Source organism: Prionailurus viverrinus, chromosome D4, assembly GCF_022837055.1.
Source record: "Prionailurus viverrinus isolate Anna chromosome D4, UM_Priviv_1.0, whole genome shotgun sequence".
Classification (NCBI taxonomy): Eukaryota; Metazoa; Chordata; class Mammalia; order Carnivora; family Felidae; genus Prionailurus; species Prionailurus viverrinus.
Window position 1 is genome coordinate 64,829,772 of NC_062573.1, and position 22,492 is coordinate 64,852,263.

Here is a 22,492-nt window from a genome sequence, read left to right on the forward strand (position 1 = left end):
GAGGAGGGGTTATAAATAAGGCACATCAGATATACTATTCAAAAATGGACCTTTATTATAAAAAAGCCTAAGAAACTGACCCCGATTAAAGGAAACTAAAGAGACACAGCAACTATGTGTAGTATGTGATTCTAGACTGAATCCTGTAAAGGAAGTTTAAGAAAAACTACACAAAGGACGTTACTTGATTTAAATCCACAAAATTGGGGGCACCAGGATGGCTCAGTGAGTTAAGCATATGACTCTTGATTAAGGCTCAGGTCATCATCTCACAGTCTCTGGGATCCAGTACCCCCTGGGGCTCTGCGCTGATGTCTCAGGTCCTACTTCGGATCCTCTCTCTCCTGCTCTCTCTGCCCCTCCCCTACCACATGCACATGCACTCTCTCTTCAAAATAAAAACATAAAGTGACAAAAATGGAATATGAATGGGAAATTAAAATCTTTATGTCAGTGTTAAACTGTTATCACTGCGATAACTGTGCTGTAAGAGAAACTTTTCTTAAGAAATACACAATGAAGGGGCGCCTGGGCGGCTCAGTTGTCTAATCGGCCAACTTCATCTCAGGTCGTGAACTCACGGGCAGTGAATTCGAGTCCCATGTCGGGCTCTGTGATGACAGCTCAGAGCCTGGAACCTGCTTTGGATTCCGTGTCTCCCTTTCTCCCTGCTCTTCCCCTACTTGCGCTCTCTCTCTCTCGCGCTCTCTCTCTCTCTCTCTCTCTCTCTCAAAACTAAACGTTAAAATTTAAAAAAGAAAAGAATTACACAATGAAATATTCAGGGCGAAAGTACATGATGCATGAAATATATTCTCAAACGTTCAAGAACGTATGTATGTTTTTCATACATGTATCTGTGCGTTCGTGTGGAGAGAGAAGGGAAAGGAGGAAAGCAGACAGAAATTGTAAATAGTTCAAACTGTTAGTAGGTAAGTCTGGATAAAGGGTATATGGCTCTACCATCTATGCGACTTCTCCACAATTTATTTTCAAAGATATATACTTTAAAAATGAATTTAACCCAACCTTTGAGATTTCTGGCTTTGATTCCAGGAGCTGCTGCCGCCACCATACCCAGACCCCAGAAGTGCGCAATGCCAACTTTAAAACAGTTGTCTCGAGCTCTGTCCCAGACAAGAACCCTGGGATGGTCTGCACATATGAAGCCTGCTAACATTTCACCAAGGTTTTAACAAAATACTGGCAAAGAACAACCCCATTCAAAACCAAAAAAAGAAAAAAGAAAGAAAAAATATTTTAGAAATTATACACAATATAAAACAAACAAAAAGGACAAAACGTCATCATGTATACTACATGGAACCCCTAAGGTCTTTTTTGTCTAGTGCTTCCAGGTTACTGTCTTCTGGGTTCTGCAGTGTGAATTGGTTTGCTAGCACCTCATTTGCTCTGCTAGTCAGTTACTGCTCCTCCACCAGATTCCCATCTTCCAAAAATGTGTTGACATCTTTTTCCTTACCCACTCCCCTTTTTTGTCATCCATAAGTACTTCTTTTCCACAGCTTTATTGAAATATATTTCACATACCATATAATTCACCCATTTGATGTGGATAAGTCCATGATTTTCAGTATATGCACAGACATGTGCATCACAATTCTAAAACATTTCCATGACTTCAGAGAAAAACACCTCCAACCTTTTGCCTATCAGTCCCCTCTCCCCTCAGCCCCCCTCCACCCCACCTCCAGGCCCCAGCTCTAGGCTGAATCTACTTTCTGTCTCCCGATTTCCCTATTCTGGACATTTCATGTGAATGGAATCATGTGTGGTCATTTCTGACTGGCTTCTTTCACTGAACATGTTTTCAAGGTTCATCCATGTTGTGGCATGTATTGGTCTTTTTATTGCCAAAAAATATATCATGGGGGTATGTCCTGTTTTATTTACCCATTTATCAGTTGATGGATGTTTGTGTGGTTTCCATCTTGTGACGTTATGAATAATATAGCTGTGAACATTTGTATACAAGTTTTTGTGTAGACCTCTGTTTTCAGTGCTCTCGAGTAGACACCTAGGAGTCATCTGCTGGGTTATATGATAACTGGATGTTTAACATTTTGAGCAACTGCCAGACTGTTTTCCAAAACAGCTGCAATATTTTCCATGCCCACCGGCATCATATGGGGTTCTAAATTCTCCACAGTCCCACCAACACTTGGATTATCTTTTTGATTCTAGCCATCCTTGTGGGTGTGAAGTGCTGTGAAATATTGGTTTTGATTTGCATTTCCCTGATGGCTAATGGCATAGAGCATTCTTTCATCTAATCTTTTACTTTTAATGGCCTTTGGGGAAAGAGAGGAGTGTTTGATCTACTGTGTTAACTTGAAACACAATAGTTCATTTTAAAAGTGGCGGGAAAAGTTTTTCTTCTAAATATTTGAAAACACATAGAGCAGTGTTGAGTCTTTATCAACATGTATAGTGTTCTTCTATACTTCTTGCATGTTATACTTACTGTGTGATGAAGGGACAGTGAGATCGTGCCCTGAATTTGCTCTGTAAGATTACTTCTCATGTGGAGGTGAGGAATTCACTCAAAGGGCTCCTCAGGGTTGACTGCAAGGCAGAGCAGAACTGATTGCCAAAGTGCCTATAAGCTCAGTGCTTTTTTGGCACCAATGCTGCGTACATCTATTGTGAATAAGTATGTTCCACAGGTGATAAATATCAAAGAAATGTGAGAGCTTTGACATGGGCACATAGCATATGTCTTAGAGATGGATGGCAAGATGTTTATTTGTTTATGTTTGTTTATTTTGAGAGACAGAGAGAGAGCACGAGGGGGGAGAGCAGAGAGGGGGGGAGGAGGAGGAGCAGAGAGAATCCCAAGCAGGCTCCACACCAGCAACACAGAGCCTGATGTGAGGCTGGAACTCGTGAACCTGAGATTATTATCTGATCTAAACCAAGACTCAGATGCTTAACCGACTGAGGAGCCCCTAGATGGGAAGATCTTACAATGGGCTTTTGCACTTTAATCGTAATCACACCTGCCACATGATAATAGTGCAACTTGGGTGAGGGGCGTGTGGGAAGTTCTATTGTTCTAGCTGCTCTTGTGCATGTTTAAACATTTCTGTAGCAAAAAAGCTTAAAAAAGTAAAAGAGGGAAAGGAGCAGGAGGAGACCTGGCAAGGGAGGCTCAGTCCCATCAAGACTAGAATTTAGGGATCTCTCAATAAAGAGTATTTCCTTCGACACTGGGAAGGAAAGAGGAATGGGGAAATATTGTTGGAAGGTTTTGCTGTGTTGTGTTCTGATGAAGGGCTCCCATCTCATGGCTTTCTAGCTCCTCTGTGAACCGTGGTCCAGCACATCTGCAGGGAAATTGGAGAGGGCCTAAGTTGAGGAAAGTGAAGGAAATTTAAAATAGATCTGAGTAGAATTGGCAAGAGAACAGACGAAGGAAATAGTGACCTAACTCCAATTCTTTTGTTTACATGTAAGCCTGGGATAAGTATTTGTGAGATGAATGAATGATTTGCAAGTAGGGCTGGGACTGAATTTCTTGTGCCATCAATAGACTCAATTGTGATATTTCCAATAGTGATCAGTAACTTGGAGAAATGTATTTCTAGAAAAAGCAGAGAGACGTGAATTTGCCAGACAAGGACGACTGAAGGGGATTGGATGGGGCCCATTTGTACTGGATGTTTTTATTTAAAAAATTTTAATGTTTATTTATTTCGAGAGAGACGCAGGGAGAACACAAGTGGGGGAGAGGCAGAGAAGGAGAGACAGAATCCCAAGCAGGTTCTGTGCAGAGGCTGCGTGAGATCATGACCTGAGCTAAGAGCAAGAGTCAGCCGCTAAAATGACTGAGCCACCCAGTGAACCCTGTCTTTTAATTTTTTTTAATGGTTATTTTTCAGGAAGACAGCGAGACACACAGAGTGTGAGCTGACGAAGGGGCAGAGAGAGAGACGGAGACACAGAATCCCAAGCAGGCTCCAGGCTCTGGGCTGTTAGCACCGAGCCCCACGTGGGGCTCAAACTCACAGACCACGAGATCATGACCTGAGCCAAAGCTGGACGCTTACCCAACTGAGCCACCCAGGTGTTCCTGGATCTTTTTAAATTTTGTTACCTGATAGATGATCAGGAAGACAAGGCCTTGGTACATAGACAACAAGTAGAAAAATGAATGATGTGGAGTTGGTACCAGGGGACATATAAGCCGGAAGGATAGGAGGAGGAGCTCAAAGGACAGAATCTCAGACTATAATCTTCCTGATGGCAGAAGTATTCCCAGTATTAAGATCTACAGGGTGTCAGTAACTGCACCAGATGGGCAGTAAAGGACTCTAAAATGAGATTATGTAGAAATTGGAACACTGGGTTATTGGCTGATCTATCCATATAGATGTTACAACCTTCAGTACTTTCTCTTCATGTTGCCTGCCCTGGGCCCCATCTCACCTATTGTCTCTCTCGGGACCTCCACAGAATCAGACTCTGCATTCTTTCTGCGACCTTAATGTTCAGATAATGCAGGGTCAATGGCATGACCCTTGACAAGAAGGATACCACATTTGTATCTTCTTGTTCAAAGAGGGCTTCAATGGCTTTTTAACACTGAACATTCACGAGGACACTCCCTCCATTTTTGAGTTCCAGCCTCATGTGGCATCGCCTTCCCTCCAGAATCCTATTGTAAGTGTGGGAGAATCCTATTGTAAGGGTGGGTAGGTGTGCTGTCTTGGCCAAAAAAAAAAAAAACCAAAAAATGAAAAACAACATTCCATGGAAAAGCCCCCAATTATCTGTATGCTGGTGCACAGTGTAGAACTCACCTCTGGTTCATAAACTGCAGGTCTTCTGGAGGAGATCTACCTTGGCTCCACTAAGGCCATGAATATCAAAGGTGGTACCTCCATCGCAATGGGAGAACTGTCCACACTAAAGGCAAGATCTTGTATATTGCCATCAAGTGTGGATAGAAGGAAGGAAGGAACCAAGGTCCCCTTCTCCAAAAGGGGGTGCCAAGCTTGACAGCTTCTAGTAGGAAACCCCCATGTCAAGTTTAACATGACCCACACGACAGATGCTTAAGCAGCATCTATGCTGTTCCTAGACCCTACCCCAACCAGCCCAAACACTCCCATTCAGAGTTCACCCACCTGTGGGATCCTCTGGTAACTGGAAGCCACTGTAACACTAGCAGGCAAGAAGGAAACAGTGGCTTAATCATTATGTTCTGAAAACTACACCTGTCTTTGATCCTCCTCAGATAGAGAAGACTTACTCTAAAAGGTATAAATCGTTCAATGAGGGCAAAGGAGAGAGCTGCTAAGAGGCAGGAGAACAGAGCCCATCTCCTCAAATTTCATCAGAGAGGAAATGGGCTTGGACTACATGGTCCCTCAAGGGATCCCCCTCAACAGGGGGACTGGTTACCTTGAACCAACACAGTACACAGAACAGACATCACTGTTAGAGGAATGTTTATTGGGGAGAATCAAAGGGATTATTTTGTGGGATTCGGGCTGGGAAATTTCCCCCTCTCGAAATTCTGGAGAAGGGTTTTCTGTCTCAATGATAGACACAGATCTCCGAATACCGTGCCTTTAGCAGTGGTGAGAGTGGCTGGAGGCCCCTGGCCAGCTTGATGCCTGCAGGTGCAGTGTGGATGGGGCACAGGCTCCCTGTGGGGCACAGACAGGTGATGGTTCTGACACAACAGCTGGCCCTTAAGGGCCACAGCTTCCTGGGGGTGTCTGCCCTTGTCCCTGGTCTGTCTAATACTTGGAGAATGGCTGTGGCCCACAAAGACAGCTTCTTGGTGACAGGACTTGGTATTTCTCTCTTTACAAGAGGGAGCCCTGTAGCTGAGAGGAGGCTCCTGGGCAGGCTGTGCCTGGGCCTGCACTTGTGCTTCCTTCCGAGGTTTCCCAAACTTGGCTGAGGACAGAAGGGGCTGTTGAGGACAGGCACTATCTGTAGCATGCCGGTGCCCCATCTTCTCTTCTAAGAACTTGCCAACATCTTTCCTGAGTTTCTGAGCTTCGGTCCTCCCAGTAAAGGCAGCTCTACCTTGAACCATGCCTCTGCTTTGCACACATGGCAGGATGCCCTTTTCCTGGGAGTTTTCTTGTCTTTTGCACATTCTGCCAGGATTCAGCCATTGTAATATAGCCTTCACTTTTTTTCTAAAAAGGCTTTCAGGGGGAGGCTGACCCTTCTGTGATAGGGTGCAGGATGATTGGCTCCCAAGCTTCTCCGCCAGTGCCATGTCCCAAGGAGGGCAACTCTTCCTTATAGGCTGGGATGTCCCCAACCCTGCATCCCTTCCACCAACTCTTGTGCTTTGGAACACGGAGGGCTCACTGTCTCTGTAGCTGGTGGGAGATTCTTGTGCTGGTGCTTCCTTAAGACATGCTTAGGGACCCAGGTATCCTGCTGCTGTTCCGTACTAATTCCTGTGTCCTGCATACGGACGTGAAGCACCTGGGAAGCTCCCATGTCCCCACTGGAGTCCTCCTGGTCATGAGTCAGGGAGGCCTTGGAAGTCGAGGGGGGCAGGTCGTTGTCTTTGCTCTGGGCCCAGCTCTGCTATCTGTGCTCCAATTTAAGCTTTAATTCCTTATATAGCCATTCTGTTAAATTAGGATCTTGGGGAATTGATGTGTTTGGTGGGTGGCTTTTAATGGTCATGGTACTTTTGTCCTTATTTGCATTCACATTTATCATTTGGGGGCTTCCTGGCTGGCTGGAAGCTATCTCTAGGTTTTGATTGACGCCCATCTAGCTCCTCAGCCCTGAATAACTCCCTGGACACTTTGGGCACAGAAACAGGTTCTGGATTCACCACCATTTTGCCCTGTTGCATCTTTTTTTTTTTTTTTTTCTGAAATTTATTGACAAATTGGTTTCCATACAACACCCAGTGCTCATCCCAAAAGGTGCCCTCCTCAATACCCATCACCCACCCTCTCCTCCCTCCCACCCCCCATCAACCCTCAGTTTGTTCTCAGTTTTTAACAGTCTCTTATGCTTTGGCTCTCTCCCTTTCTAACCTCTTTTTTTTTTTTTTTCCTTCCCCTCCCCCATGGGTTCCTGTTAAGTTTCTCAGGATCCACATAAGAGTGAGACCATATGGTATCTGTCTTTCTCTGTATGGCTTATTTCACTTAGCATCACACTCTCCAGTTCCATCCACGTTGCTACAAAAGGCCATATTTCATTTTTTCTCATTGCCATGTAATATTCCATTGTGTATATAAACCACAATTTCTTTATCCATTCATCAGTTGATGGACATTTAGGCTCTTTCCATAATTTGGCTATTGTTGAGAGTGCTGCTATGAACATTGGGGTACAAGTGGCCCTATGCATCAGTGCTCCTGTATCCCTTGGATAAATTCCTAGCAGTGCTATTGCTGGGTCATAGGGTAGGTCTATTTTTAATTTTCTGAGGAACCTCCACACTGCTTTCCAGAGCGGCTGCACCAATTTGCATTCCCACCAACAGTGCAAGAGGGTTCCCATTTCTCCACATCCTCTCCAGCATCTATAGTCTCCTGATTTGTTCATTTTGGCCACTCTGACTGGCGTGAGGTGATACCTGAGTGTGGTTTTGATTTGTATTTCCCTGATAAGGAGCGACGCTGAACATCTTTTCATGTGTCTGTTGGCCATCCGGATGTCTTCTTTAGAGAAGTGTCTATTCATGTTTTCTGCCCATTTCTTCACTGGGTTATTTGTTTTTCGGGTGTGGAGTTTGGTGAGCTCTTTATAGATTTTGGATACTAGCCCTTTGTCCGATATGTCATTTGCAAATATATTTTCCCATTCCGTTGGTTGCCTTTTAGTTTTGTTGGTTGTTTCCTTTGCTGTGCAGAAGCTTTTTATCTTCATAAGGTCCCAGTAATTCACTTTTGCTTTTAATTCCCTTGCCTTTGGGGATGTGTCGAGTAAGAGATTGCTACGGCTGAGGTCAGAGAGGTCTTTTCCTGCTTTCTCCTCTAAGGTTTTGATGGTTTCCTGTCTCACATTTAGGTCCTTTATCCATTTTGAGTTTATTTTTGTGAATGGTGTGAGAAAGTGGTCTAGTTTCAACCTTCTGCATGTTGCTGTCCAGTTCTCCCAGCACCATTTGTTAAAGAGGCTGTCTTTTTTCCATTGGATGTTCTTTCCTGCTTTGTCAAAGATGAGTTGGCCATACGTTTGTGGGTCTAGTTCTGGGGTTTCTATTCTATTCCATTGGTCTATGTGTCTGTTTTGGTGCCAATACCATGCTGTCTTGATGATGACAGCTTTGTAGTAGAGGCTAAAGTCTGGGATTGTGATGCCTCCTGCTTTGGTCTTCTTCTTCAAAATTCCTTTGGCTATTCGGGGCCTTTTGTGGTTCCATATGAATTTTAGGATTGCTTGTTCTAGTTTTGAGAAGAATGCTGGTGCAATTTTGATTGGGATTGCATTGAATGTGTAGATAGCTTTGGGTAGTATTGACATTTTGACAATATTTATTTTTCCAATCCATGAGCAGGGAATGTCTTTCCATTTCTTTAAATCTTCTTCAATTTCCTTCAGAAGCTTTCTATAGTTTTCAGCATACAGATCCTTTACATCTTTGGTTAGATTTATTCCTAGGTATTTTATGCTTCTTGGTGCAATTGTGAATGGGATCAGTTTCTTTATTTGTCTTTCTGTTGCTTCATTGTTAGTGTATAAGAATGCAACTGATTTCTGTACATTGATTTTGTAGCCTGCAACTTTGCTGAATTCCTGTATCAGTTCTAGCAGACTTTTGGTGGAGTCTATCGGATTTTCCATGTATAATATCATGTCATCTGCAAAAAGCGAAAGCTTGACTTCATCTTTGCCAATTTTGATGCCTTTGATTTCCTTTTGTTGTCTGATTGCTGATGCTAGAACTTCCAGCACTATGTTAAACAGCAGCGGTGAGAGTGGGCATCCTTGTCATGTTCCTGATCTCAGGGAAAAAGCTTTCAGTTTTTCCCCGTTGAGGATGATGTTAGCTGTGGGCTTTTCATAAATGGCTTTTATGATCTTTAAGTATGTTCCTTCTATCCCGACTTTCTCAAGGGTTTTTATTAAGAAAGGGTGCTGGATTTTGTCGAAGGCCTTTTCTGCATCGATTGACAGAATCATATGGTTCTTCTCTCTTTTTTTGTTAATGTGATGTATCACGTTGATTGATTTGCGAATGTTGAACCAGCCCTGCATCCCAGGAATGAATCCCACTTGATCATGGTGAATAATTCTTTTTATATGCCGTTGAATTCGATTTGCTAGTATCTTATTGAGAATTTTTGCATCCATATTCATCAGGGATATTGGCCTGTAGTTCTCTTTTTTTACTGGGTCTCTGTCTGGTTTAGGAATCAAAGTAATACTGGCTTCATAGAATGAGTCTGGAAGTTTTCCTTCCCTTTCTATTTCTTGGAATAGCTTGAGAAGGATAGGTATTATCTCTGCTTTAAACGTCTGGTAGAACTCCCCTGGGAAGCCATCTGGTCCTGGACTCTTATTTGTTGGGAGATTTTTGATAACCGATTCAATTTCTTCGCTGGTTATGGGTCTGTTCAAGCTTTCTATTTCCTCCTGATTGAGTTTTGGAAGCGTGTGGGTGTTCAGGAATTCGTCCATTTCTTCCAGGTTGTCCAATTTGTTGGCATATAAGTTTTCATAGTATTCCCTGATAATTGTTTGTATCTCTGAGGGATTGGTTGTAATAGTTCCATTTTCATTCATGATTTTATCTATTTGGGTCATCTCCCTTTTCTTTTTGAGAAGCCTGGCTAGAGGTTTGTCAATTTTGTTTATTTTTTCAAAAAACCAACTCTTGGTTTCGTTGATCTGCTCTACAGTTTTTTTAGTTTCTATATTGTTTATTTCTGCTCTGATCTTTATTATTTCTCTTCTTCTGCTGGGCTTAGGCTGCCTTTCCTCTCCTGCTTCTAGTTCCTTTAGGTGTGCTGTTAGATTTTGTATTTGGGATTTTTCTTGTTTCTTGAGATAGGCCTGGATTGCAATGTATTTTCCTCTCAGGACTGCCTTTGCTGCGTCCCAAAGCGTTTGGATTGTTGTATTTTCATTTTCGTTTGTTTCCATATATTTTTTAATTTCTTCTCTAATTGCCTGGTTGACCCACTCATTCGTTAGTAGGGTGTTCTTTAACCTCCATGCTTTTGGAGGTTTTCCAGACTTTTTCCTGCGGTTGATTTCAAGCTTCATGGCATTGTGGTCTGAAAGTAAGCATGGTATAATTTCAATTCTTGTAAACTTATGAAGGGCTGTTTTGTGACCCAGTATATGATCTATCTTGGAGAATGTTCCATGTGCACTCGAGAAGAAAGTATATTCTGTTGCTTTGGGATGCAGATTTCTAAATATATCTGTCAAGTCCATCTCATCCAATGTCTCATTCAGGGCCCTTGTTTCTTTATTGACCGTGTGTCTAGTTGATCTATCCATTTCTGTAAGTGGTGTATTAAAGTCCCCTGCAATTACCACATTCTTATCAATAAGGTTGCTTATGTTTATGAGTAATTGTTTTATATATTTGGGGGCTCCGGTATTCGGTGCATAGACATTGATAATTGTTAGCTCTTCCTGATGGATAGACCCTGTAACTATTATATCATGTCCTTCTTCATCTCTTGTTACAGCCTTTAATTTAAAGTCTAGTTTGTCTGATATAAGTATGGCTACTCCAGCTTTCTTTTGGCTTCCAGTCGCATGATAAATAGTTCTCCATCCCCTCACTCTCAATCTAAAGGTGTCCTCAGGTCTAAAATGAGTCTCTTGTAGACAGCAAATAGATGGGTCTTGTTTTTTTATCCATTCTGATACCCTATGTCTTTTGGTTGGCGCATTTAATCCATTTACATTCAGTGTTATTATAGAAAGATACGGGTTTAGAGTCATTGTGATGTCTGTATGTTTTATGCTTATAGTGATGTCTCTGGGACTTTGTCTCACAGGGTCCCCCTTAGGATCTCTTGTAGGGCTGGTTTAGTGGTGACAAATTCCTTCAGTTTTTGTTTGTTTGGGAAGACCCTTATCTCTCCTTCTATTCTAAATGACAGACTTGCTGGATAAAGGATTCTTGGCTGCATATTTTTTCTGTCTAGCACCCTGAAAATCTCTTGCCAATTCTTTCTGGCCTGCCAAGTTTCAAAAGAGAGATCAGTCACGAGTCTTATAGGTCTCCCTTTATATGTGAGGGCACATTTACCCCTTGCTGCTTTCAGAATTTTCTCTTTATCCTTGTATTTTGCCAGTTTCACTATGATATGTCGTGCAGAAGATCGATTCAAGTTACGTCTGAAGGGAGTTCTCTGTGCCTCTTGGATTTCAATGCCTTTTTCCTTCCCCAGTTCAGGGAAGTTCTCAGCTATTATTTCTTCAAGTACCCCTTCAGCACCTTTCCCTCTCTCTTCCTCCTCTGGGATACCAATTATGCGTATATTATTTCTTTTTAGTGTATCACTTAATTCTCTAATTTTCCCCTCATACTCCTGGATTTTTTTATCTCTCTTTTTCTCAGCTTCCTCTTTTTCCATAACTTTATCTTCTAGTTCACCTATTCTCTCCTCTGCCTCTTCAAGCCGAGCTGTGGTGGTTTCCATTTTGTTATGCATTTCGTTTAAAGCGTTTTTCAGCTCCTCGTGACTGTTCCTTAGTCCCTTGATCTCTGTAGCAAGAGATTCTCTGCTGTCCTGTATACTGTTTTCAAGCCCAGCGATTAATTTTATGACTATTATTCTAAATTCACTCTCTGTTATATTATTTAAATCCTTTTTGATCAGCTCATTAGCTGTTGTTATTTCCTGGAGATTCTTCTGAGGGGAGTTCTTCCGCTTGGTCATTTTGGATAGTCCCTGGCGTGGTGAGGACCTGCAGGGCACTTCCCCTGTGCTGTGGTGTATACCTGGAGTTGGTGGGCGGGGCCGCAGTCAGACCTGATGTCTGCCCCCAGCCCACCGCTGGGGCCACAGTCAGACTGGTGTGTGCCTTCTCTTCCCCTCTCCTAGGGGCGGGATTCACTGTGGGGTGGTGTGGCTCGTCTGGGCTACTTGCACCCTGCCAGGCTTGTGATGCTGGGGATCTGGCGTATTAGCTGGGGTGGGTAGGCAAGGTGCTCGGGGGCAGGAGGGGCAGGCTTAGATCGCTTCTCCTTAGGTGATCCACTTCAGGAGGGGCCCTGTGGCAGCGGGAGGGAGTCAGATCCGCTGCCGGAGGTTTGGCTCCGCAGAAGCGCAGAGTTGGGTGTTTGCGTGGAGCGAGCAAGTTCCCTGGCAGGAACCGGTTCCCTTTGGGATTTCGGCTGGGGGATGGGCGGGGGAAATGGCGCTGGCGAGCGCCTTTGTTCCCCACCAAACTGAGCTCTGTTGTCAGGGGGCTCAGCAGCTCTCCCTCCCTTTGTCCTCCAGCCTTCCCGCTTTCCGAGCAGAGCTGTTAATTTCTGACCTCCCAGACGCTAAGTCGCGCTTGCTGTCGGAACACAGTCCGCCCGGCCCCTCCGCTTTTGCAAGCCCGACTCGGGGGCTCTGCTTGGCCGGCGAGCCGCCCCTCCGCCCCGGCTCCCTCCCGCCAGTCCGTGGAGCGCGCACCGCCTCGCCGCCCTTCCTACCCTCTTCCGTGGGCCTCTCGTCTGCGTTTGGCTCCGGCGACTCTGTTCTGCTAATCCTCTGGCGGTTTTCTGGGTTATTTAGGCAGGTGTAGATGGAATCTAAGTGATCAGCAGGACGTGCGGTGAGCCCAGCGTCCTCCTAAGCCGCCATCTTGCCGCCACCTGCCCTGTTGCATCTTGACTCTATCGCTGGGATTTACGGTCTTATCCTTTGGCTCACGCCTGGTGCCAGCTTGCCTTGCGGGCTGCTTTGAGGGCCATCTTTTGGCTGGTACAGTCTGTGTCTCGCTTGCTTTGCCTATGCTGCTATGTCTGATAGTTTGAAGAGTCTGTCTGCCATCCTTCATTTTCTGAACTTCCTCTGCAAGCCCACGTTTGATAGGACGCAGTGATTTTGCTGGGATTCCTTGTCCTTCCTTGCCCACAGTTGAGGTGGCAGGGAGAGAATGATCCAGGATGGGGGCTGAATTTGCTGTTCCCACTTTGTCTCCATGGAGAGATTTAGAGCTTCCTCTAAGGGACTTGAAGTCCCCAGATTTAGAGTTGGCCTCAGAAATCAGGTTGGTTGAGCAGGGAAGGTTCGAATGGGATAAGGACTGGGATGGGGCCTCTTTCAATTTAAAGATAGCTATGGATTCAAGGTCCTTAGGGGGAACGCCCCCTACCAGTCTATGATGGAATTGTTTAATATGGGACTCCAGCATCTGCTGTGCATTAGATTCAATGAAGGAAAGCTCCCGGGAGGTATTCAGGCAATATTCCCCACCCACTGATGGTGGCAGAACTCTCTGTTGTATTTCACTGTGGGATTTCTCAGGATGAAGCAATGTCTGATTCATAGTGTGCCATGAACTATGCACGGTCCCGGGGAGCTGACCCTCATTGATTTCCTCGAACTTTTTGCTCAGATGTATTCTGAGGACATTTTCAAGTTGCCTTTGGCCTAGTCTCTCCACAGATGCCCTTGATGTATTCTCGGATGGGCTCATAAGTTCTTCCTCAGCATCATACCCCATATCCTTATCTGAAGAGCTCTCTGGGTCACTCAACAGATGATCTTTGGGCCCATTCTCTGGGTTGTTTCCCAGATCCTTCCCAAAGGGGTCCTCTAGCTGAAGCATTTCTGAGTCCCCCTCATGGAAGCTTTCAGGTGGGCTCAACCCAACATTTACAGTGTTGCTACTCTGACTCTTAGAGGTCTGTTGGAGTCTACGATAGTGCCCCATCTCAGGTATGTTTGAAAAATTCTTCGGAGGCCTCATCAGTGATAGAGACTCATGGATCCTGCAGGGAAGGCCCCACCGGTGCTGGATGAGCCTCTTTTGGAAGTGATGCTCTAGTTTCTTACGAAGCTCATCACTGAGAGGAAACTGTCCAGGAAGGATAGAGACTGCACCATGGGCCTGGAAGGCCCGGCGGTTAGACAGGTTAGGAGCCGAAGGACAAAAGGCCTCATGGGATCTTTGAACCACAGCGGGTAAACCCCACAAACTTGCCTGTTGCTTCTGCAAAACATTCCATTCTAGGTCTTGAATTTCAGAGGGGATGAGAGACTCCAATTCATTCTGGGGTCTATGAAAACACACTCCACAGCTCTTAATCTGGGGTAGAGGACTAGATGGCAGGATTGGGAGTGGGGATTGAAGGTAGGTCTCAGGCTGGACTTGAGTGGGAGGTGGGGCTGGGGTTGAGGCTGGGGTGCAGGCTGGGGTTGAGGCTGGATCTCAGGCAGGGCCTGAGGAAGTGGAGGGGGAAGTCCTGGGGATTCCTGGTCTGTGGAGGTAGAGATTCTATTGAAAATAAAGGTTGAGGAACAATCCTCTGAGACATGGGCAACAGACGGCAAAGACTCAGTATGCAGAGTTGGGAGACTCCAGAAGAGCTGCAGAGGTATTTGCTGTAAATGGACCTCTACCAAGATTGTAGGATAGGGGGGCTGCTGATGCACATGCAGCTCCTTTGATTTGTCTTTGTTGTTCCAGAAAGGAAGGGAGGCTGCCAAGCCAGGCTGGGCAGCAACTGACTCTGACATTTTTCCCAAAGAATTTAGTGTGTAGTCTGGCCTGAGTTGTTTTGGAAAAGAACTCTTCTTTCCCTTCCATATCAAGAAATCACTCCTCTTTTGGACTTGTTTCTCCAGAAGTGCCAGGACTTCGGGGCTGAGGAAAGACAGGTTACCAGGCTCTACAATGTAGGCCACAGGGTCTCCCCTGGAAGAAGCCTCAGAACGGAGGGCAAGAACCTCTTGGCTGAAATTACATTGAGCCAAGGTAGAGAGACGTCTTTGGCATGAGTTTTCCACCAAGAGAAGTCTGAGACACACAAGCTTTCATGGTCAGTGCCTGTGGTTGTTGGGATATGAGTGGACAATCCAACAGGGCCATCTGGAGATGAGTTCTCCGGAACAGGCTTCAAGGTGATGGAAATTGATTTAGATTGAGCCACAGTTAAAGTGCTATCTGGTGGTGGTGAAACAGACAGGGTTGGTGGTGCATGATGACAAGCACAGGTCTCAGTGGGATTCTTTGTCTGGGACAACTCCTATAAGGAGTTGACATTGGGAAACGGTGGAGTCAAGAGAGAAGATGGTATTTAGAGACAATTTGGCCTCTGGTTGAACAACAGGGTCCACTGTCTGAGCATCACATGGTGGGAGAGGGGAAACGGCAAGGGGTTGGGCTGGGAAATGGTCCTCAGGGAAATCAGATTCCAAGGGAGGACAAGGCTGTGGTGGCAAAGAGTGATCCGGTGGTGAGAGTGGAACATAGTCAGCCAAGGGGGTCATTGGGTTAGGTGGGAAGGTGGAGGCTAGTGGCAGGGAAGGCTCAGGCAGAGAAGCTGATGTTAGGTCTCCTGGAGGGTCTGCTGAGAAGGCAGGGGATGAAGTGAACAATGAGTCAGTCACAGGAGCTGTGGAACCCAAGGAAGTAGCATCTTCGAGGGACTCTGGGTACAGCATCCGATTGATCTCAGCAGTTGTGTTATTACACACCTCACAGAAGGGGTCTGGACATAACAGTTGACGAAAGTGGATTGTATCACGTTGCCGGCCTAGGGGGCTGCAGGAGACAGGAGGTACAAAGCTGCAGCCAGGGCCAGAACAAGGGAAGGAGCACCTGCTGACCTGCCAAGGGAGGGGCCACCTGAAGCCTGCTGCTCCTTCACAATGCCCCACATTTATGACTTCATAATACACTCAGTAACCTTCACCCCAGGGCCCTCATTCACGTACCCATTCCTATGGCTACCCCCCTCCCATGACTGGCAGGTTGCACTGAATTCATACAATTGCATAAATCATGCTCTAGGAGGGATCAGGATAGAAGGGGAAAGAGTAGTCACCTCCTTCTATTACTCATCAGCTTCCTTATCTCTTCCTCTTCTCTCCGAAGGCATTTCCAACCTGGGAAACAAGGAGAGTGGGCTATATGTAGTGAAGGTAGAAACACAGGTATTATACAGGAGTCCCTTTGTGAGACACCCTTGCGATATTAGATTCTGAATGCCCCAATAATCGGTAGATGAGGTCAAATGGTCAATGATGTGACACATGGTATCGCATTAAAGTATTTCATGTACATTACATCATGTGATGCTCAAACCACCTCTGTGAAGCACAGAAGGCCGTGGTTACCTCAGGGAGGAATCCTGAGTATCTGTGATGTCACGGGTCTTGCACAAAATCAGGAGACAGAAGTTCTGTCTCCTGACATCTCACACGGCCACCACTGGGCAACAACCATTGATTGCCCAGGTCCACCATGGCTCCACACTCAGGGTTGGGCAGAGCAAGGAATCTAAGGGCCTCCAGTTCTGAGTGTTCTGAGGCATCCATTTTCAGAGGGGCACTGTGTGTAGTAGCTGATATCCTCAGAAATCATGGAACTGGAACCTCATGGGAAGGACAGGAAGGGTCACCCTTGGAGAGCTCATGTGGAACAAGCAGAACCTTACCTTTCAGTGTACCGCCTTTCCTCCTCCTCTTGGCTCTGCCTTGACGCTAGAATGAAAATGAAAGAATGAGGAGCCTGGGACTCATCTCTCACTCTGCTCTCAAAAATGGAGACATTCTTGGGGTGCCTGGGTGGCTCAGACAGTTAAGCGTTTGACACTTGATTTCGGCTCAGGTCATGATCTCTGTTCACTGGTCTCCAGTGAATTCAAGGTCCCCATCTGTGCTGTCAGAGCAGAGACTGCTTGGGATTCTCTCTCTCCCTCTCTCTGCTCCTCCTGGGGCCACCCTGTGTGTGTGTGTGTGTGTGTGTGTGTGTGTGTGTGTGTGTACGCACACGTGCGCATGTGTATACTTTCTAACTTAAAGGAAAAAAAACAGAAACTGAGGACCAACAGTCACATCAGTGCTCCATCAGGTAGGACCCTGTATCCTGGGACAGAGCTTGGACCCTAGTCTCTGCTCAGTGTGTCTCAGAGGCTTAGCAGTCTTCTCCTGATCAGCCCAACATGAAGGCTCGGTCGAGTGAAATCTTACATGAGAAGGTGACCCATGATCAAGTGCTGGGGAACCTTGTTCTCTTACACACATCCCATACTCTCTAAACCCAAACTAAGACTACAGAATCCTTATGTTTGGGATTTTATCCAAGACCCGCCACCACAGCCAGATAAGTACTAAACCTTGGTACTTTCTTAACCCTTAGCCCTGCCAGATCTCTCTTCCTAGAGGAGTGAACGTCTCTTCTTTTAGACTTCCCATTTTAGTTGTGTCTAATCCTACCAAACTCATTTTAAAATTTGGGACTAGAAGTAGAAACAATACGAATGTCTGTTCAGGACTCCCCCAGGATTCCTTACCTTTTGGATGGGTTTGGTGTTCCCAGTTGGAAATGGAATCCCCATCAGGTAGCACAGGAACAGAAGAAGCAACCCCAACCCATACAAGAAGGTGAAGTTGGGGTCAGTCTCGAAGCATGTTGAGCACAACATGGTTCAGTAGCACTATTCTGAAATGAGAGCATCACAAAGCTGCCTATAGGTAACTGAATCGCAAGGCTGCCTAAGGTAACTGAGCTTCGAGTGTGCAGATGCCTGACTATATAACTCTCCAGGCTTACATCACAGAGCACTGAAAAGTCACAAAAGGTTTCTGAGGGTTGGGGGAGGGGACAATTGGAGAGGGTGTGCCCAAAGCCCCTCCCCCACCTACCAGCCCAGAAGGTCCCTCCACCTCTCCTCCTGCAGGTCCCTCTGCCCTACCCTGCCATCCTGTTTTCCTACCTCATCTTTTCATCCTATTGACGAGGGAGCGTGAGGCTGGCTGAGGGGCCAAGCACAAGCTAGCACACAATCCCCTACCTGCCAACTGTGGGCAATGTGTGATATTCCTTAGATAACTCCAGGCTACTCAAAACCAAGAAAGGACAAAAAACAAATGGCTGAACTGATAAAGAGTCTCCACCAGTTCACCAGAAAAAGGCAATCCTGTCAACAGCCTAATGTCCAGGAACCCCCTACTGTCTTAATGTTAATGCTTTGCCTGAGGGAAAAACAACCTTATCCTGACTATAGCCAGGCCTCCAAATATCTGAGTCTTTAGACTATGAAAATCCCTTTAGGAACTCTCTCTTGACTTTGTCTCCCCCTACTCCATAAAAGTATCCCCCAACACTTTTAGTCCAGCTCTTTCTGCCCATGGGTCCTGTCCCTGTGCTTTAATAAAACCACCTTTTTGTACCAAAGACGTCTTCAAGAATTCTTTCTTGGCCATCGGCTCCAGACCATCCCCCCACCATCATCTCAAAACTTCATCATTTGGTCGCCAGCATGGCACCTTGAGTCTTTTCACTGGGACTCTGAGCCGGTGCAAATTCAATGAGTATACTCTCTCTTTTCTTCCTTTACTCTTATTTCAGGGGCTTTTCGAGAAATATGGTCTTATTGGAACACTTTCATATTGATTTCTCAGGCTGCAATTCTCTAACCCATGGCTACTCTACAGGGAGAAGAAAGCCTGCCTTTTGGCTGGAAGTTAGTACCCTGGCTAGAATGGTAATGAGACCCAGAAACTTGATGCCCTCTCTTTATTCTTGTCCTTTATACAAAGTTGTCTGTCTTGGGCATGGGACAGCCACCTAACTAACCAGGACAGCTGCCCATCTTAAGACTCTCATGTGAGGTTTCCTCCTCATTGGTCTAATGTGATCCCCTCCACATCTCTGGTCTAGCTGCTTCAGGCTGGGAGACCTCCACTGGGAGCCAGCCAAATCAGTACCTGATTGAATTAAAACCCAGTCAGGGACCGTTTTCTAGGGAAGTTGGCTCTAAAGGCTATATGTGTTGGAATGTCACTTAGATCATGATGGATTCCTATCTTTACTGTTTTCAGTCAATATCCTCTACTAACTACTTAAAATACAAAATGGGGTAGCTCTCCCCGACCCCCCCACCCCCATAAATTTTCTAGTGTTTTTCATGGGCTAAAAATCTTAGGTTTTTCGAGAAACTAAAGCATGGCCTCCACAGCATGCTCATCAAAGACTAGGTAATCAAGGCATGGCCATCAGGGCATATTCTTCAAGGCATGGCCTTTTAGGGCACTGCTTTCAGGGTACATTATTTTGGTCCCTACAACAGGCACCCATCTGTAATCTAGAATGCAGTGGGGAAGCAGAGGGATGGTAGCATTCCCCCTTCAGGAGTCCTTGGTTGGCTGATTGGTGGTCATAGCAACTTCAAGAAACACCTCCGGTCACTTTGACACCAGGAACCTTTGACATATCCTGCACAAGGGATGCCACCTGGGAGTGGGGGGTCATTCTCAGGGACAATGGACCTTCTCTCTCTTTTCTTTTTTTTTTTTATTTATTTTTTCAACGTTTATTTATTTTGGGGACAGAGAGAGACAGAGCATGAACGGGGGAGGGGCAGAGAGAGAGAGGGAGACACAGAATCGGAAACAGGCTCCAGGCTCTGAGCCATCAGCCCAGAGCCCGATGCGGGGCTCGAAGTCCCGGACCGCGATATCGTGACCTGGCTGAAGTCGGACGCTTAACCGAGTGCGCCACCCAGGCGCCCCCTTCTCTCTCTCTTCTACTTTTCTGCTAAAGAGAAGCATAGGAACTTCTTCCGTCCCCAAGGAATCTCCCTTCAGATGCCTTTTGGGCCTCTGGGAACTGTGATATCATGACCTGAGCTGAAGTGGGACGTTTAACCAACTGAGCCACCCAGGTGCCCCAAAGAGCCTTCAAAATTTAAAGGAATGAGGGATTGATGGTACACCTGTTTTGAGGGGTTTTTTGTTGTTGTTGTTGTTGACAGCACTGAAATTACCTCCACTGATATTTAGTAGGGGAGGTTCACAGCTAACATCAAATACAGATGATTTGCCAATATCTATGCTAACATCAATTATAAATCATTTGCCAACACTTAAGCATTTTACTTGCAGCAACCTCACAATCACCCTATGATGCAAGCAGATTTCACAATCACCCGTGATGTAAGCAGGACAGGTATCTGTTGCCCCTTTTATCAAAGAACAAAACTGAAGCTAAGAGAGGGTAAATGACTTCTCAAGATCACCTAGCTAGGAAATAGCAGAGCCCTGACAATGAAATCCCCAATGTTCTCAACACCTCTCTTTTAAACATTAAGTGACTTCTTAAAATAAAGAGTCACCCTAGTCCTACAATTAAAGCAGTTCTGTGGCTACGAATATTTACTTTGTGTATTAAATGCTAGAAGAAAATTTTTGTTGTTGTTGTTATTCTATCATCCCCTTAGGTACTTTTTCCTTTTCATTCTTGGCACCAAAGTCTTTATAGGTTTCTTCTATTGCCCTCTGAGAACCTGCTTTCAAGATCTAGATTATGTACGACTCTCAGGAAGTCATAAATGAATAACAAAGCTTAACATGCCATACATCTCACACAGTTTACATACATCTAACCCCTAAGCCTTAATATAAAGCTCTCACAGGAGCATTTCAGGCAGCCATCCCGAGGTGGCAGAGATGGCTTTTGGTAGAGTGAGGTGTTCTGACATGTCAGCTGTGACATCTTCCCAGCTGACCTGGGTCACCACATAGAAGTCTGGTTCATACTGTGCTAGGTTAGATTGTGTCCAAGAAGCAGTATTTTCCAAAAGCTCTAGGACAATGATATGCTTGTATTTGAAGACATTCAATATAGATAAGTAAGGAGAAGTCATTGGTTTATGATTCTCATATGTTTGGGGCACCAGGTGTCTCAGTCTGTTAAGCATCTGACTTCGGCTCAGGTCATGATCTCGTGGTTCGTGTGTTCAAGCCCCAAATCAGGCTCTGTGCTGACAGCTCAGAGCCTGGAGACTGTGTCTCCAGGATTCTGTGTCTCCCTCTCTCTCTGTCTCTCCCCTGCTCATGCTCGCTCTCTCTCTCTCTCTCTCTCAAAAAACAAACATTAAAAAACATTTCAAATGTTTTTATTTATTTTTGAGAGTGAGACAGAGAGACAGATGGTGAGCAGGGGAGGGGCAGAGAGAGAGAGACACAGAATCCGATTCAGGCTCCAGGCTCCGATCTACCACCACAGAGCCTGATGTGGGGGTCGAACCCATGAACCGTGAGATCACGACCTGAGCTGAAGTCAGACGCTCAACCGACTGAGCCACCCAGGTGCCCCACATTAAAAAAGTTTTAAAAAATGATTCTCATCTGTTTTCCATTTCCTAGGACCAGTCCCCAGTGCTCTCTCTTTCCCATCCTCATCAGTGTCCCTGGGATGAGCCACATGGGGAACAGCTATTTTCAGGATTCCAAAAAGCCTGTAGAACAGAGTCTCGGGCAAAATCTGTTTAAACTGCATTTAAGATACAAACTGGCTATAAAATGTCTCTCATTCCATCACACACCAAACTTTTATTGAACTCTACAGTGTAGTATTTCTAGTAGAAATATCAACAAAATATGGCATCACCTCAACGCTTGGGCAGGTCATAGTTTAGTGAGTCCTGTAAATGGCTATGAAAAGTGATATGAACAGTAAAGGAAGTAGGAATAAGAACATAATGAAAACGCAGAAATCAGAGTAATCAATTCTTCTCCCAGGAAGGAGAAGAGAGAAGGCCAGAGAAATTTTTACAACAGGTGCCAACTGACCTGAGCCTTGTGAGGTATTTGGGACTTCTTCTTCCTCTTCTTTCTTCTGTTTCCTCCTCCTCTTTTTCTTTCTGTAGAGCAGTTTTAGAGCAGTTTTAGGTTCACAGCAAAATTGGGCAGAAAGTACAGAGTTCCCATATGCCCCTCTTCCTCCCTACCACACACACACAGCCTCCCCCCACTATCAACGCCCAGAACCAGCATGGGGCAGTTATTACAATCAGTGGGCCTACACTGACACATCATTATCACTCAAAGTCATACTTTACATTAGCGTTCACTCTTGGTGTTGGACGTTCTATGGGCTTGAACATGTGTGATGACATGTGTTCTCCACTGTAGTGTCACACAGAGGAGTTGCACTGCCCTAAAATCCTCTGTGCTCTGCCTATTCATCCCATCTTGCCCCCTTATCCCTGGCACCCACTGATTTTTTACTGTCTTCAGAGTTCTTTTCCAGACTTTCATATCGTATGATTATACATAAGGTGTGTGGCCTTTTCAGATTGGCTTCTTCTACTTAGTAATATGCATTTAAGGATCTTCCATGTCTTTTCATGACTTAGTGGCTTATGCCCTTTTAGCGTTGGATAATATCCACTGTCTGGAGAAACCAGAGTTGATTTATCCACTCACCTATGGAAGGACACCTTGGCTGCTTCCCAGGTTTGGCAAGTATAAAGAAAGCTCCTATAATCTTTTGTTTTAGACCACTTTACTGAGACTTAATTCACATACCCTACCTACAATTCACCCATTAAAAGTGT

General features: G+C 45.3%; 1 protein-coding gene across 1 annotated transcript; it reads right to left on the reverse strand.

Moving 5' to 3' along the window:
* Window positions 1-5,461: 5,461 nt before the first annotated feature.
* On the reverse strand, window positions 5,462-17,575 carry LOC125150797 (spermatogenesis-associated protein 31D4-like). The gene is given in 10 exon segments (XM_047831155.1): window positions 5,462-6,327; window positions 6,330-6,745; window positions 6,747-6,859; window positions 12,808-14,309; window positions 14,312-14,908; window positions 14,911-15,188; window positions 15,190-15,690; window positions 15,974-16,034; window positions 16,586-16,631; window positions 17,444-17,575. Coding segments are annotated over 10 exon segments (4,476 nt in total). The 3' UTR covers window positions 5,462-5,497.
* Window positions 17,576-22,492: the final 4,917 nt, after the last annotated feature.